At 41.0% G+C, this 17752-nt stretch overlaps 2 protein-coding genes across 8 annotated transcripts; one reads left to right on the top strand and one right to left on the bottom strand.

Annotated features, from left to right (window-relative positions):
- Positions 1-79: 79 nt before the first annotated feature.
- Positions 80-2913, top strand: hddc2 (HD domain containing 2). Its single transcript, XM_062410816.1, has 6 exons — positions 80-178; positions 662-783; positions 990-1092; positions 1386-1454; positions 1529-1667; positions 1752-2913. The coding sequence occupies exons 1-6, from the start codon at positions 89-91 to the stop codon at positions 1907-1909; spliced, it is 681 nt and encodes a 226-aa protein (XP_062266800.1). The 5' UTR covers positions 80-88; the 3' UTR covers positions 1910-2913.
- tpd52l1 (tpd52 like 1) lies at positions 2494-17323 on the bottom strand. 7 transcript variants are annotated; one of them, XM_062410810.1, is made up of 11 exons: positions 17162-17323; positions 14425-14526; positions 13455-13667; positions 11900-11920; positions 10378-10496; positions 10132-10280; positions 8672-8767; positions 6918-6932; positions 6136-6174; positions 5591-5651; positions 2494-4468 (listed from the first exon to the last, which is right to left on the bottom strand). In XM_062410810.1, exons 1-11 carry the CDS (start codon positions 17178-17180, stop codon positions 4346-4348), a joined length of 957 nt encoding a protein of 318 aa, XP_062266794.1. In that variant the 5' UTR covers positions 17181-17323; the 3' UTR covers positions 2494-4345. The 7 variants fall into 7 exon arrangements, with proteins under 7 accessions (XP_062266794.1, XP_062266792.1, XP_062266796.1 ...); XM_062410808.1 differs by having other exon boundaries at positions 8672-8773; positions 17162-17322; XM_062410812.1 differs by lacking the exons at positions 6136-6174; positions 6918-6932 and having other exon boundaries at positions 17162-17321.
- Between the last annotated feature and the right edge of the window lie 429 nt (positions 17324-17752).

Here is a 17752-nt window from a genome sequence, read left to right as displayed (position 1 = left end):
TGCAGTTTCTCCTTTTACTCATTCTGTTTTCTATGCTGCCATCTAGCGGCCGCACTCTCTTCTAGTATAGTATTTGTATTGGACAGTAATGGCGGCCCCCATGGAGGCAGCAGCCGGCATGAACCTGAGCAACATGAGCAACATGCTGCAGTTTATGAAACTTATCGGACAACTCAAAGTAAGAGGCTTCATCACACTCTGTTCTAGTGACTGTGTCCTTGTGCAGAAAAGAAAAGTTGATCGGTTGTAGCCTGATTCTCTGGATTCGTTTTTTTTTAGGCTCAGTTTCCTCTCTAACGGTTTTGCTGGTTCCGATCAGTGTAGTACCACACACACACACACACAAGATTTAGCAAATCTTATCCATTTATGATACAGTCAAATGTATTAACACTTTACTTGTACACTTTACTTTTCTATTTACTAAGATAATCTTCAATAATTTGGGTGAATAACTGTTGTTGTGGTCCACTTGCTTGTGGTTGTTTTTTTACAACAGAGTAAAACCTGAAGAAATTCAGTTTTCTATTTCAGAAGATAAAAAAAACAGTAAACAACAAAATGTGTCATTGATTTGAAACAGTGAATTCAGTGCACACACAAACACAGACTCACTGATCTGGAGGAATAAGTGGTGAGAAATCGCTTGTGTCTCCCACAGAGAGTCCCACGGACCGGCTGGGTGTACAGGGAGGTGAAGAAACCCGAGAGCGTATCAGACCACATGTACCGCATGGCCATGATGTCTCTGACCATCACTGACCCCACAGTGGACAAGGACAGGTGGGACACACATATACACGTTGACATTTGGACATCATCTGTTTAAAGTTTGTACATTTATAAACTTTTCAAGAAGATAACATTCACTGCAAAATGAAAAATCTGTTATCTACTCATGACTGACACTGTCAACTACCGACCACCAAATGGCAACTCAACCCGCGTCCGCATTTATTAACGTCTCCCGTCAATCCGTCTGTCCTCAGGTGTATAAAGCTGGCTTTGGTTCACGACATGGCAGAGTGCATTGTGGGAGATATCGCTCCCCCAGACAACGTCAGTAAAGCAGAGAAGCACAGGAGAGAAGAGGCAAGAGACGAGCAGCGTTCACATTACAACTAAACACTATGAGTCCAGCAGTACATGTGTTACTGTTTGTGTTTTAAAACAAGACGGGAGACATCTCTTGTGTGAAAGAAGGTCGTCGACACTAGTTGGATGATAAGTTGCAAACCACCATGTAATGGATGCATCACCAGTTGTTTGAATATTATAGTTTGTATCCAAGGTGCAACCACATGTCATTATAAACAATGATGAGGATTTATATTTAAAAAGCCGTCACTATCTTTGTCTTTTAATAAATCTCACTTTTCTTGCAGGAAGCGATGAGACATCTGTCCGGTCTCCTGCCAGAGGGTCTCAAGCAGGAGATGTTTGGGCTGTGGGAGGTAAACAGTTGAACTGATCTAACAACAGGACTCAGTGTTTGTAGGATAATGACATGGACCTGTGTGATCTGCAGGAGTATGAAACTCAGAGCAGTGCCGAGGCCAGGCTGGTGAAACAGTTCGACCTCCTGGAGATGATCCTGCAGGCTCACGAGTACGAAGAGCTGGAGGGAGCGCCGGGGAGACTCCAGGAGTTCTTCGACTCCACCAGCGGTGAGTCTCCAATCTGCTTTTCGCTTTCATGAACGGCAAATATTTTTCAAACATTTTAGTTTTTATATTTTCCTTTGTTCTCAGGCCGTTTCCACCACCCAGACGTGCTCCAGCTCGTCAGCTCTTTGAATGAAGAGAGAGGCCGTCACATGAACAAAACCAATGCCACAAAGAACTCTGGGAACTCTGAGCCCTCTGGTGGCGTATCTGCACGGCCACACTCACCTCCACACAACTCCTGACCGTAACACAAAAAAGCACAGACTCATCCCTGGTGGACGGACAGAGATAATACACACACAACTATGTCACGTGACCAGATTCGTGAGCGGAGGTGGGACACTGAATTTTGGGAATTTCTTTTTACCTCAGTGTTAGATCCATGCTGTCCTGGATTCTGTATTGTTCATTTTCTATAGTAAATCTATTCTTATGATTACCAATACAAATACCACCAGATAATATTTGAATACAATATGATTCAATGTTTCATATATTGTACAGAGAGAAATTACTTGACAATACCAACACTTTCTTAACAGGTTGACATGTTAATAAACGTATATAATCTGGCAGATATTACATAACAATTAATAGTGCTCATCTATTTTCTGCTGCAGTCACACTGTGCAGTACGCAGGGTCCGACATGTTGCTATTTTGGCATTTTGCTTTTATTGACAGGACGGTTAGTTTGAATTTGGGAGAGGGAATCGAACCCACGACCTCTGCAGGAGGACACATGCTTATGTTTGCTTTGTTGTTTTTCTCAGTTTTTTCTGCAGCTTCAGTCACAGTTCTTTGTTTTAAAACAGTCACACGTCATGTTTGGTTTAAGTGATTTTTATTTTCAGACATAAAAACAGTTATTTAACACAGTGTGTAATTAAATGTATGAATACAACTGAATATGTTAAACACAATGTTGTTATATGTCAATGTCACAGTTTATGTCTTTGGGAGTTTTAGTACAAGCTTTTTTTTTTAAGATCTGAGTACAAGCCATGGTTAACATACAAATATATAACAAACTGGGTTTTGTATTTTCAAGGATAATAAATCAGAACTAACTTTTTATTTTTCTTTCTCTAACAAGTTTCATGGACGGACTGAAATGATCCAGGGCTTTTTATCACTTTAACACATGAAAGACAGTATTTATGAAAAAAGAGACATGATCATATTTAATTTATCTTTGGTGGTGTCAACCTTCTCATAGTGAAGGTAGATATTAAACACTCTTTCAGCTTTTAACGGGTTAGTTGTGCTCAAACTCAGATCTGAGCTGGTGTAAGTTACCACGTGTGCTGGGTTTCAGGGTCACGTTACAGTAACACAGGTTGTGTTACTGTCTGATACTCAGTACATGTACAATACATGTATACCTGTGAATTAGCAGCAGGTGACAAACATATTTTTTTTAGAACATTCAGATCAAATACAGCTACACCGATCCAACTGACTCAAAGTTCTCTAGTTCGTATTATATATCCTCAGTCACAGCTGTCTTAGAGCAAAATTGTTTGCAGAAAATCCAGCATCAGATTTCATCATTTGTGATTTATCAGCCAATTTTTTTGTTACAGTCATTAAAAATCAAAACTTCACGACATTATTACATTTATTCATAAACAAAAGGTAACATGTGTCTATATTTCACAGCACGTGTGTCGTGTGTGGTGAAATATAATATCTCGTTGCCTCTTGTAAAAACTAGTATTTTCTGTAGTGTGAATGAACTGAGTATATATCATTTGTATGATCCAGCATTAAAACGGGCTCCAGCAAACGTGTTTTACATTCAACAAGTTATTTGACTGCAATTTTCAAAAGATCTTTAGGTGCTGTGATCAAATCTTAAAGCAATAATGTCAAACACTTGCTGGTTTTAGCTACAAAGTGATTTTGTATTTGGTGTTTCTGGTCATATAAAGCAGTAAATGAGTTTTGGACTAATGGACGGGAAAAACTAAAAAACTTTTGAATACCCACTAAGCCTTTTTGAAGAAGAAATATAAAATGAATTCCATGCTTTTTAAGACTTTTAAAATCTGCAGATTCTCTGCAGGAACACATATCTTGTCTAAGAGTAAAATCAATCAGTTTGTTTCAAAAGTACTTAGCTTTTAAATCAATCACATATTTCTAATAATATCCTAAACTGTAGTTTTGTATATATTGTTAAACAATTGAAGAGTGGTAGTTCTATAGTGGAGCAGCACTGTCATCAGTCCAGTGAGACTGTTTCCACTTTGGATGGATTTCCAAAGCACAGACAGGGATGAAGGTTCTGTAGCTGAGGTTCTAGCTGCGATTTGACACCAACCGAGGAACAAACACACGAAGCTCAGTGACAGAATAAAGATCAACCGAGGCAGGAGAAAGTAAGTGAACCCTCTGGAGATATCTGCATTCGACTTAGATAAAGTTCAGATCACTTTTTAAGTGCAGCTCAAATACTTTCTCCTCTCACCTCTGGATTTTGGTTTCTCTGCCTCCTGATGTTGTTTTGCTCAGCCTCCTTATATATCGTCAGACTTTTTTGCCGAATCGTCTTAAAACACCTCAAATAAAATCTGTTAAGTCAGAGCTTTTAGTGGATATGTGACAAAGTGCTGTGATATATCAGTGATACAGCTCCTGGTTTGTTAGTCCCGCCTCATGGTTTGGGATGCAGCTCTAGCACTGCCTCTCCGAGCTGTCTGTCAGGTTGTTGGTGGGCGTGTCCTGAGAGCTGGCGTTGGCTGCGGATGAGAGGACTTCTTCAAAGCTGCCTCCGGCCCCTGTGCCACCGACCTTTGTCTGGTATAAAGGGAAAGGAAAGAAAAATCTTTGAGGTTAAAGGTCACTCATCTTCCTTCCATCTCTCTGATGCACCGTTGTTGTTCTGCCGAATTGCCTCAAGGAGGAAGAGTTTCACAAAGATCAACACTGACATTTGCAAGGAACATCATTTTAACAGATCTTTCAGATTTTATTTAAACTTTTTATTACTTATCTTTAACATACAGTATTGTAAAGTTTCCTGGGCAGTGGTAGGATATAACAAAGTTCTTTATTTACTTTATTTACTATTAAGTACTGTATATACTTTGTTACTGTACTGAATTACATTTAACTTGTATATGTAGTTTACTTTAGATTATAGTCAAAAACTTGTACTCCACTACATCAACCGCTTTAACTTTTAAATATTCCACTTATATTTAAAAGAAAGTAAGGTACTCACTTTTACTCAACTATAAAAGTCAATGTGGTATTTTTACTTTGATTAAGGTACAATGGTTGAGTACTTCCCCCACCACTGTTCCTGTTGCAGGGTGTAAACCTCGCTCTGCCTCACTTCATATTTACTGTATAATGCACATAGGACATTGGTGATTATACAGTACAGGAGAGACATTTTTACATTTTATAAAAGTTTAATAATAGTTCCTAGTAAATTTTATTTCATTTAAATATGGTTTCAGAAATGACACTAAGTGTTAAAAAAGAGAGAGTTTCTAATGTGTACTTGTTTACACAGGGCCCTGATGTCACTGAGATGAAAAAACACGAAGTTACAAATGAAACAGAGAACAAAGCAGCAGTTTAGCCTCCTGCTCGACGGAGTAGATGTTTACAGAAACCCGTCAAATACAGACCTTTATCTCTAACCTCTTTCTACGCCCATAAAGTATAGATAAAAGATGAGAATCTGCTGCTTTACTGCGAGTATAAATAACTGTGTGTGTTTACACTGAGTCACACTGTAAACCTGCAATTACACACAGATTATAGTGTTTTGAATGTTTGATAGTTGATTTGTTATTCCAGATTTTTGGTTGTTTAGAAATGTGGATTTCAAAATATACATGCATACATTTGTGCACGGCTTGGAGTGAAACACACACACAAACCCACACACACACAAACGATACTCACCTTAATAGTCGACACTGTGTTTTCAACTTTCTCCTCAAAAGACTTGAAGCTGGGAGAGTTTCTGAAAAGAAAAAAGAAAAAAATATGTCATTAACTATTTCGTAACGCCCTGAATTGCTTACTGAAATAACTATAAAGTCCCTAATGTGCCACCAGTTCAAAAGAACTCTCTCATGTAATGAACTGAGCAATGAGCGTTATTTGTGATAAACCCCATGGGAGAGTTTTCCTATATAAGAGTATGTATTTTCTGTATTAGCAGAAATAACTGAACTGAGGCGTGAACTGAAAACAATGTGATGGTGTGAGCAGATGTCAGGTTTATTAACTTGCACAGGTTTATCAGAGTGACCATATTAGTCTGAAACTGATAAACACATTAACTAATCTATCGCACTGTTATAGTATCCACAATAATTCGGATAAACTTAAAGTAAATTCTAGTGTAAAAAAAAGATTCTACCAAAAATTTCCATAAAAAGAAAAGAAACATCTAACAACCACACACACAAACACACACACACACACACACACACACAGGTTACCTCATGGTGGGCATGCTCATAGACTGTTTGATAGAGTAGCTGTTTCCCAGAGAGCGTGGTGAGAGAGAGTTAATGATTAGCACAGAGTACACAAGCACATATGCACGGACGCACAGACACACACAGACACACACAGACACACACAGACACAACAGACAGACAGACACACACACACACACACGCACACAGTTAAATTGGTCTACATTCAGGGAGAGAGAAAACAGTGTTTGTATTTGAGGGGTCATATAGATGATGAACTGAGAGACGGGTCAGATGGTGACAGATCCACTAAACTGACGAGGGATAGGAACTGGTTTTGCAGGGGAACTGGTTGTTCTACTGGAAGAGGAATATAGACGGTAACACCTACAACATGCAATATGATATAATACAAGGCTGCAAATAACAGCTAGTTTCATTCACCTATTTTCCCCAATCTCAGCGATAAAGTAATTGTTCCAAAGTGAAATAAAAAAATTATGCATGTTCCTAAAACACCCTCCTCCTATTTGCTGGGCTTTAGGATTTCTTTAGAGCAAAATGCAGCAGAGTTCATGACATCTTGTTCACATGATTCATTGATCTAATTTATTTTTGGCTTATCAGACAGCATAATCAATTAGATGTGCGTCTGGGCTGAGACGAGCGCCTGACCTGAGTGAGGGCTACCGTCCAGCGGGGCGGCATCATTCCCTCAACAGGACTCAGCTGACCAACCGCTCATGCATCTATTGAGTTAAGGCCTCTGCCTAATGTGGCATAATCAGCTGTGTGACTCTTACCCTATAGAGTTGGACCTTGTGAAGCATGGGGGAGGATGGAAAACAGTTTAAGAGGCTTCGGAAAGGCCAGAACAGCTTTTAAAATTCATTTTAAAAATTGTTATTCATAACATATTTTTCTCTATTACAGATCAACTAGTACTTATTCACACACACGCACACACACTGCAAAGACAGGAATAAAAAGTTTGTTGCTGCAAGAAAAGAGAATTAGTGACAGTGGCACAGAAACAACAAACCAAAGAGAGGGAAAAAAATATATAAAATGACAAATATTTTTTATGTTGATTTGATGGGATGAAAATAAGCTTTAAGCCAAGAATAAGACGAAACTAATATAATTGACAGTGAAAGGCCTTAGATAGATAAACGTGTAATAAATAGAAGAAATAAAAGTCAATAAAACACAGGCTAATTAGCTTAATGAAGAGATCACATTGAATACAATTTTATTTTATTTTATAACAAAAATAAATACATATATATTGTTGTTGTTTTTGTAATGTTGTTGTTTATATTATGTGCATTTTTCTAGTAAAATAAGATGAATGCAACCGGACATTAATACACACAAAAGCAAACATGAGCAAACTGTGGTGTGTTGTATTCTCTGGGAATAAAACTTAAGAGAAAATCAGTTGGGACTAATTTCACCCAAGAACATGCTTTGAACAAGAACATGCTTGCTGTATGTTCATATGTACCAAACCTACACACACACACACCACACAGACAAACACACACACACACAACATACCTCCGCGGGAACAATAACTCTAGACCAACCATGCTGGAATACACCGAAGATAATACACTGATTCAAAAAGAAGACATCCCAAAAACACAATGAACTTATTAGAATTAACTTTGACTTAAAAATAGATCAACACATATACAAGTTTCAAGGTTATTGCTGAAAGCAGCAGTGTAAATATGAAAGAAGTAACATATATCATGACTCATTTCTCAAACAAGACAGAAATAAGAAAAACTCTCAGCTTGAATGAGTCGGTATGTACAGCATGTTGCTGTTTTTCTCCAATAAGCTTTGTTCCCTGACCCTGACATGAAGGCTATTTTCCTGTGATAAACACACACTCTGCAACATGCTCCCACACACACACACAAACACAGGCCCTCATTCTGCAACTTTCCCTTGTTGTCGTACACACAAATGCTCTTTATATTCCACACGCAACAATAAAGACACGTTCACAGTTGTCCTCTGACAGCCTCTCGCTTTCTTTTGGCCGTCACTGCCTCACACAGGGCGACACAGGGTGTCAGAGAGGAAGAAAGTGACGGACGGACACAGACTTTGCTTTAGTCCTTCAGCTCAGAAAGCAGCTTATCGTGCTCTTACATAATCTCAGCCTCCTCTGAACGGAGGCACATCAAGAGTCAAACCTCAGGGATGGACAGCACAAACAGACACATGTCTGTAACCTGGATACAAGTGGGAATGCATCAGTGGAGGTTGAGATGGGTTGAACTGGGTTGGTTTGTGCAGATGAGTTTATGATAAACGTTTTGAGATGAGCTAATGCACAGCCAGGGTTGGAAAAAGAAACTTGTGAAGGGTTGCGTGATGTTTGAAAAGAGAGACGCAGAGGATGATGTGGATTTAAATATAATTTATGGATGCAAATGAAGGAGGAGGCAGTTGACCCTGCAGATTAGCAACGGACAGACTGCTGGCACCGGTGGAAACATGAAGGCTTTAGATGTGTAATGAATGGAGTGACGTTCTGTACCTCATGTCTCCAAACTTCTTGGTGATGGTGGTGCCGAAGGTGCTGAAGGCAGCCGAGGTCTTCTGTCCTGCTGTGGAAAGCGTCTCTGACGTCTTCCTGTATCTGACACACACATGGATATATTTTACACATTCAGGCACTGAGCCCACACTCATATTAACAAAGTATTCACCAGAGCCCGGACAATATATCAGTTGGCCGGCAAGAGCCATATCAGGACATACTGCTGTGGACATTGATATTTGCAGATATGAAGACCTTTATTTTACAGAATAAAAAATAAAGAATAATATATATAAAAAAAAACAATATATTTACTTAATTCAAGTTCTATATGTTATGTTACGTTAGATTTTTCAATTTATTTATATTATTATATATTATAGGGTTAGGGTTATGTTTGTGGTTAAACCGTAAAACATTATTTGTCATAACGGTTTGATGTCAACACTTTCCACACTTCTTTGGAATTACTGACCAACTTCACTTTGACTCCTTATTAACAATATTGCAACTTGAACAGTTATATCAGTGATTTAAATACCCAGGTTTCAGGTGATTTCATGTTTTTAAGTCTCGTATTACATCGTGGGTCTTGTGGTGACCCTTCTCGGTTTCCAGGGGGATCCTAAATTGGACCTTAAACCAATCATGTGTCTGCGTGTCTCACACGTCTCCCACCCCTGTGGTCACACTGGTTCATTATAGATGAGAATGGAGGCTGTGTGTGTGTAAGGTTTCAGGCCCGAGTGTAACTGGATAAGAAGTGAGGCCCTGTGGAGACGATCCTCTTCCTCCTCCCTCGTCTTTATGATTCGATGGTGCTGGAAACTGACCATCGAATCATTATTTCTAATGATGACACTTTAAACCCTGTGCTGAAATATGCATCCAAGATAAAATACAGTTTATTACAGTTTAAATTTCTAGATTTTTATGGCCGTTGTGTTTTACAGTAACACATTTATAAATCTGTCTGTTAAAATATAAAGCCTATCCCCCTACTGTAGATAAAATCACAGGTAAGTGTTTTTTCTACTCTGCAGCAGAGAAGCACAGGAGACAATAAGTGTTTATCTTTTCCAGGACTGGAGGAGCCATGTGAAGCAAATTGTGCCCTCAGCACCGTTTGATGTGTTTTTAATTAGATCAATGATGTTAGTGTGTGTGTGTGTGTCTGAACACAACAATGATACGAAATCACACAACCGCTGCGCCGCTCGAAGCAGAGGATTATTTATTTTCAAATGAATTTAGTGATATCTGTGTTTATCAAAGATTGCTGAGTTTAGAGGAGGATATCTGCTGTGGGAGCTACCTGCCCTTTGTGTATGTTCACTTTATTTGTGTGTGTCCTCTAAAGGGCATTTCTGTTGACAGCAAACAGAGGAGCCGCTCTGCTGTGAGCTGCTGCCATTACCACCACTGTCACACACACAGACAAAAACACACAAACTTACGCCGAGGAGCACTGCATGTCGTGCCAGCCTCTAGTGAAGTTGGTCCTGAGCTCGCTCAGAGGACTGATGCCCAGTTTCTGTTTGATCTCTGCGTGCTGCTTCTCTTTGGACGCCAAAACCTGCCTCAGGGTACTGATCTCCTCTTCCAGCTACACACACACACACAAATATACACAGAGATGAACACAAAGTACTGGCCCTGTAACTCTCTTTGTACTATCAAATTGTGTGTGTGTGTGTTCATACTTTGGCCAGTTCTTGCTGAGCCTCTTCTCTCTCCTCCTCCGTCATGATGGAGCTGTTCAAGTTGACCTCTGACACCAAATCTTCATCGGCCTCTTTCAGTGGCTCAGAGTCCAGAAAACCTGCAGGAAATATTCCACACACACGGTGAAGCGCTGATAAATGGACGTGTGAAAATAACACGAGTCGAAAAGAGAGAGAGGGAAATCATGTGTGAACGAAATTCAATATTAAAAATAAAACAACAAAAACCAACAGCATGATTTGTTTATGCTCAAATAAACTAATGTTGACAAATTGTAATGCTTTCTTAAGGAAAACTTATTTCCCCTGCTTCGTCCCATTACCTCCCTGTGTTACTGGTGTATTTGTCTCTCTGCTCTTTTTCCTTGGGTCTGTCCACATGTTTGTCTGTCTGTGTCTCTGTCTGTCTGTCTGTGTCTCTGTGTGTCTGTCTGCGTCTCTGTCTGTTACATAATCTTTTAGCTGCAGCCTGTTGAGCCCTAATCTGGATTAACTGATATGGATTAACTTGCTTTGACTCAACTGACTGACCCTACAGACGGCAGCACAAAAACTGTTCCCACACACAAACATAGTCACACACACACACACCAACACCCACACCCACACACACACACAACTAACTGATGTCAATGGTTTAGTAAACAAATAATAAGGGGGATTTGAGGCATTGAACTCAAATGAAAGACGTTACGTAAAACACGAGTTTGTTTGCACACACTCGGGTTCAGATGATCACGGGCATCAACTCTAATCGATCCAAACAAGATATGACGAATACTATTCATTTTGTGAGCAGTTTAATAAAGAAAATTCTTTGTATAGAAAATGTAGAAAACAATCTTTAGAAGAAAATGTCTGTTTATGTCCCTTAACACTGTACCTACACCTCTGACAGCGCTATTTATCACACACACGATAACACTGCCACACCCACAAACCCCAGCACACACTCGGTAGACGCTGGCCCCAAGCTAAGCCACAACTTCTCAGAAAAAGACTAACATTTCGGGGGTGTCGATGAATGAAATGTTTTCAGCAAAGGGTTGACGGTGGAACGCACTGTCAGCTGACCGGCCTCAGCTGACTTACTCTTGTTTACAGCTTGATGCAGCAGAAAGACAGTGAACCTGTCACTAAGTTTAATGCAGACCCCTAGATACTGACTGAATGAAGATCCAACAAAAAAGCCTGAATAAAAAGTGAGAAAAGACAAAAAACTAAATGATCCTGTCAGAAGTGCCCGGTGACCTTTGGTCCTCAGCTGAGACTGTGGCTGTAAGGGCCTGAGGCTACGACCAGACCAAGACCAGACCAAGACCAGACCAAGACCAGGAAGGGACTTAAAAGGTCAACAAGATGATAAGAAGAGGTTTGCATAGAAACAGGCAACGACTGTGTCCACACAACCACAGAAATGCAAACACACGTGGGTCATAATGTCAGTGTATCTGTAGTGGACCATTAAAAACGACAGAGAGGAGATGGACTACTACTGTACCTGCGGCGAGGTGTCCTCTCTCTGGAAGTGGCAGCATTGTAAGACACGGGAGGACAGGGTCAGGTTAGTACAGACCGACTCAAGTGGAAAACAGCTACTGCTGTCAAATCTAAGGTTAAAAGGGGAACATAACCACATGCAGCAAAGACACACAGCTCACACGAGTGCAGCTTAGGGCACTGAACTCAACCTCGGACCTTTCTATGGTCGGGGAGCTATTTCGGCCGACATTACACAGCAGCGGGACAATCGGGGTTTTAAACCCCCCGTGGCTCAGATGGAAGCTGTTCACAACTAAGTGCACTGAGGAATCAGAGGGAGTGTTTGTCCCTGTTCACGCAGCCATGTGGCGAGCACAGAGATACCAGGAGGAGCGCTGGTTTCAATTTGTCCTGCCAGGGCAAGATCCGTGGGAAGATAGTTACAACACTCATTGGTTTATTATGTAACTTCGCAAACATGGAGTACAAACAGGAGAGGGATGCAACATCCTCAACACAACAATAATCGCTTCCACTGAACTAGTTTCTAATGCTCTAAATAATAGTCTCATTAGAAATAAAGGTAACCATGAGAAACCACAGCAGTGCGCATTGTTGGCATCAATTAGCATAGCATGTATTTATAATGTTATAATCAAGTGCAAGTTGGTTTCTTTCCAGGCAAAGTGAGTTTGTTTACTTTTAGCCAACATGGGTTGGGTTCCATTTACTTGCGAAAAGAGAATTTAATTCTATGGTTATGAAATATCGTCCATCTCCCTTGTGCCAAGCTACAGAGTTGAAGCATCACCTCGTCACTGGTATGAGAACTGAAAACGTTTTTTTTTAAATCCCTGTGGACACGCAACTTTCTCTTAAGCTGCATGCTTATTTTTTTAATGGTGCTTTTCTTCTTTTAAGTATATCGATGATTATTCATTTAATTTCCATTGCTTCAAAACCTCCTCATCCTCACCGCGGCTAATCGTGATCCAGGAAGCTAAGGGTCTAAACTACATTTTGAGGAAACGTTCACTTTGGTTGAACATGTGACCGTATCCAGAGGTGAGATGGATTAAGGACTATTTGTATTGGCTGACCTAAAACCTGTAACTGTCACAACCAGCAACCGTTTCAGTCTGTTCCCCTTCAGAAACCAGTAGTAATGGCCATGTTAATTTCAGCAAGAAGAGACTGTGTCATTTACAGTATGAACAACATGATAACATACAGTAGATGTGTCAACTTTTATGACGAATTGTATTATCTAATTTTTTTTCTTGTTCTATGTAGGCCCAATGTTTGCAAACAACTAATTTCTTGCTGGAAAATAACAAAAAACCTTCTTTACTTATTCTTTGGTTTGCCTTAACGTAATCAATTGAAAAAAGTCTTAGGTATAACAATAAATAAAATAATCTATTCATTCTTGTTGGTGTTAGAAGTGGACATCAGTGCCCTTGGTGGCAGCTATGACCCTGGTGTGACCACAGAGGTCAGGTGAAAGAAAGTCAATGTTCAACCAAAGTGAACGAGTGTCTACTCTACAGGCTCTAAACTACATTCCTCTTCACCTCTGCCGTTCTGTTGCATATTCCAAATGGTGGACCTGACCCAGTTGTCAGAGTGGGACACTGATGTGGGGCCCCACCGATCCTCCCTCGGTGGTGAAGCTTTACCCCATTCTGTCGGGTTGTCCCCGTTTGTGAGCCCAGGAGCCGAGTCGTCACCGTAGTTCCACTGAACCGACTCCTCGGCAGAGGGGTCGAGCATCCCCTCATTCCCACCTGAGCAAAGCAACAGGTACACTCTCTTTTGGAGAAAACTGAAATAGCTGGATTCATTTTATTGTACAAGCAAGTTCTCAGGGGAAGAAGTTTTAGCATATCTAATGACTATCAAACTACTTTATTGACTTCCACCTGCACTTAAGGTTTTTTTTGGCCACTCAGGCAGGAAACAAGCTGTAAACACTAGATCCAGGCCGACTCGGATTTCCGGGACGATGCCAATACAGATATTACGAAGCGAAAACGTCCTGATAAAAACTACTGATATTTTAGCCAAATTGCAATAATTGTTGTTATCTAACCCTCACAATAAAGAAATGTAATTGCAGCTTAATATTTGACTCGCTCATTTTTTATTGATGAATCAGTCGGGCTCTAGCAAACACAAACACACACCTCATGCAGGAAACACATTGGTAAATTGTTGCAAACTCATAGACCAATCACCGTCCAACGAATTTTCAAATTTTTACTCTGGTAGGAGCCCGGACTCATCGCTTTACCCACCCAGACCACACTTACCCACTCTCCTGACCAGTGGCACATAAATCAATACTTTGTCACATGAGACAGAAAGAAGCTGCTGCACTGAGGTTACATAAAACACAGACGTGTTGGATTTCAGCGACGTCACTTTCTGCCTTACGCCGTTTGTGATGTCACTTCCTCGGTGCACGGAAGTCGTATTTTTCTGCTCCACGTGAGGCGGTGGGGAATTATGTTTTTTTTTTCAGCTGGGAAAGTGGAGTCTTACCCTGCTGCCCCTCGTGTGTGGCTGAGTTAACCCACTCCTCTCCGGGACCCACGCTGCCCCAGTCCACCACTGCTCCTTCGCTCAGAACACTAGAGTACAGCTCTGCAGCAGAGGCAAGGCAGCAGGGCAGAGAGCAGACAAGAAGGTTGGTTGGTTGGTTACACACAGACACACAGACACACAGACACAGACACAGACACAGACACACAGACACAGACACAGACACACACACACACACACACACACACACACACACACACACACACACACACACACACACACACACACACACACACACACACACACACACACACACACACACACACACACACACACACACACACACACACACACACACACACACACACACACACACACACACACACACACACACACACACACACACACACACACACACACACACACATACATACATACATACACATACATACACATACATACATACATATATATATATATATAGAGGATCAGGTCCATCACAGCCCATGGATAGCATCTACCTCCACCACGGAGGTTATGTTTTCACCCCTGTCCACTTGTTTGTAGGTATTTATAAGTGAGATCACACAAAAACAAGTCAACAGAAACTTGGTGGAAGAACGCTGGTAAGCGCCAATAACACGTTGGTGCGTATCAGGATGAGGGGTTGGATCCGGAACCTTTTTTCCCCACTTCATTTAAACCTTGGTCACCAATTTCCCAAAAAATCATTTATTGATCTCGATGAAGAAGAAGAACACAGGACAATTTAGAAAGCTGCTGTGAGCGTGTGCAGTTTGGTGCCTGCCTGATTTGGACTTAAGGTGAATGTTGGGCATTGGAGAAGCTACGTGCTCAACTCAGACCAAGTCCTGTGAGGTCTGTTTTGTCCCAGTAGCTGGTGCAGGCGCCTTATCTGACACTGCATTTGTGTAGGAACAGGAAATCTGACGTTTGACCCTTGTGGGCAGAGATCTGAACTCCTCTGAGCTCGTCACACAGGATACAATTCCTGCATACTAACACTTGCACTGTCAGAGTTAACAATGACACCTTTTGTGTCTTTAATAAACACTTAGGCAGCAATACCCGAGGATATGGAGCAATTCCTGGGGAGCTGATGAAATCTCATTACACCATACAGGAGGAAGCAGATCCGCATAAGAGCAGAGTTGATTCAATAACACTCGTTTCCTTCTGGTTCCACAGTTACAGGATTCAGTGTAGAACAAGCATGAATGATGGCAGAGTTCCCATCACGACCACTGGTACATTTCATGAATCATCTGTTTTGCTGTTTAATCAACAGAAGAATATTTCACATATATCATAACGCACACCCACCCCCCCCCCCCCCCCCCCCCACACTCTCTCTCTTAACTCCTGTTTCCTGGTCTCCCCCCCCCTTCTTTCGGTCTTGGGTGGAATATCTGTGGTCACAAGATTCCTATTTGGTCCACGGGTCATGTGGCTATGCTAAATCAGAGGCCTGGGGATGGTCATATGGCCGCAAAATCAATTGAGGCTAAAGTGGCATCAAGCTGCCTGCAGCACGGCCCACATACGCTATGTAAACCTGTTGGGTCCACATGAGATAAATCTTGTCTAATTTGTTGATCCCAATTTCCCCATAAAACAAGATTCAAAAACAATTCAAATCTTTTCCTCCCGCTCCATCTCTGGCCTCAAAGCCTCAGTGCCGACGACACAGGTTCCCATTCAGACCTGGAATGCAAATAAACCATTTGACTACATGAAGGAGCAAACATTTACCCCACTGACTGAGTTGTTGCTCTAACTCGATCGGTTTCGGACTCACGCTTCACTCAAATCATCGGTAAATGTTAATTTGGCGCAACACAATTCATAGATTCTGAACGCCAGTAATATTGAGTTCATCGATCAGTTGTAGCAGTTCCACACATATCACAACAAAATCCATCCACATACAAAGTTGATTTCCGAAAGGTAAAAGAAAATAAAATTCATGCAAGACATTGTTGTTCCAATTTAAACTTCATCTTGTTAGGATGAATTCACTGAAACTCTCTGTTATAGGTGATTTACTATCGATAGAATACATTCACTGTTTTATAATAGAGGACAATATATCTCGCAATAAATCTTTAACCATCACCTGGATGTCCAGGCAATTTTTGATTGGCTCGAATAAGCTTTAAGATGCTGGACACCATGTGAGTGTAACAGGGCTGTTCGGTTGATTTCAGAATGCAGTGGAAAATTGTGTGTGTGTGTGTGTGTGTGTATGTGTGTGTATTTGCAACAAATACCAGAAATACCTGGAAACTCGTGCATTAGAGCCGCGGGTAGAATCAGAGCCAGGAAGCAGTATCCAGCCACAGGACTGGATGTGCTCTGGAGTTTCCATGTTGTGTTGAATGAACAGTAACACAAACCTCCTGCTGCTCGTGCTGCTACTGCACACTGACCTATTGTGTTTGTGTAAGTGTGTGCGTGTGTCTGGTCGCTACAACAAATAACACACTCAATTCCCAGTGTAAACACATATTATTTAATAAAGGGGAAGCTGCAGGAAACTAAACCATGAGTTCACATCACTTCAGGTCGATGCCTGTTTTCTCTAGACTCTATCAGCTCAATGTGCAGCCAACATGAAACGTTCAGCTTGTTATTACATCAACAAACAAACAAGCAAACAACAAAACAAAACAAACAAACAAACAAACAGGCGCAGGGAGTAAACAAAGTGCCTCACCTTGTTGTCTGGTTTCCATCTTAGACACAGACAGGTGACTCCTTGGATATCCTCGGGAGTAACAGACACCAACGGGGAGTGAGTGCACGGGAGCAGCCGGCTCCGTGGCTCGGTCAGTATTTATCACTGCTAGGGTTTACTCGGGTCTGGTCGGTTGTCACGCGCTTCCCAAGCTTCCCCAGGCGGAGCTCTGCGCAAGAGCCAATGAGATCGCTCGGTTGTAATTTGTTGGTGTAATGTTCCGGACATGTTTCCTCACGAGGCGGAACTAGACGGTTTTAAATTTTTTGTTTGTCATTGGTGGAGAAAGTCATTTCTATATATACACTTGTAGACCACGTGCACTTTAAAAATCTCACCCAGGGTTTTCACAGATGTAACTGTGCATATTCAATATTGTACATATTATTTACTATTTTCTCGACTTTATTTTATTATTCTAATTTTACTGAGTATGTATTTCACTATTCCCTTCCACTACTGTAAAACGGCTATAAAATAGCAAACACCTGCCAAAGTAAAATTGTAGGTCCTGAATTCAGGTTTATAAAAAAAATAACAAAGTTAATTATCAAAGTTTGCATGTTAAAT

Source organism: Platichthys flesus, chromosome 18 (assembly GCF_949316205.1).
Source record: "Platichthys flesus chromosome 18, fPlaFle2.1, whole genome shotgun sequence".
In the NCBI taxonomy this organism is placed as follows: Eukaryota; Metazoa; Chordata; class Actinopteri; order Pleuronectiformes; family Pleuronectidae; genus Platichthys; species Platichthys flesus.
Note: the sequence above shows the minus strand (reverse complement) of the source record. Positions and strands in the feature narration are given on the sequence as shown.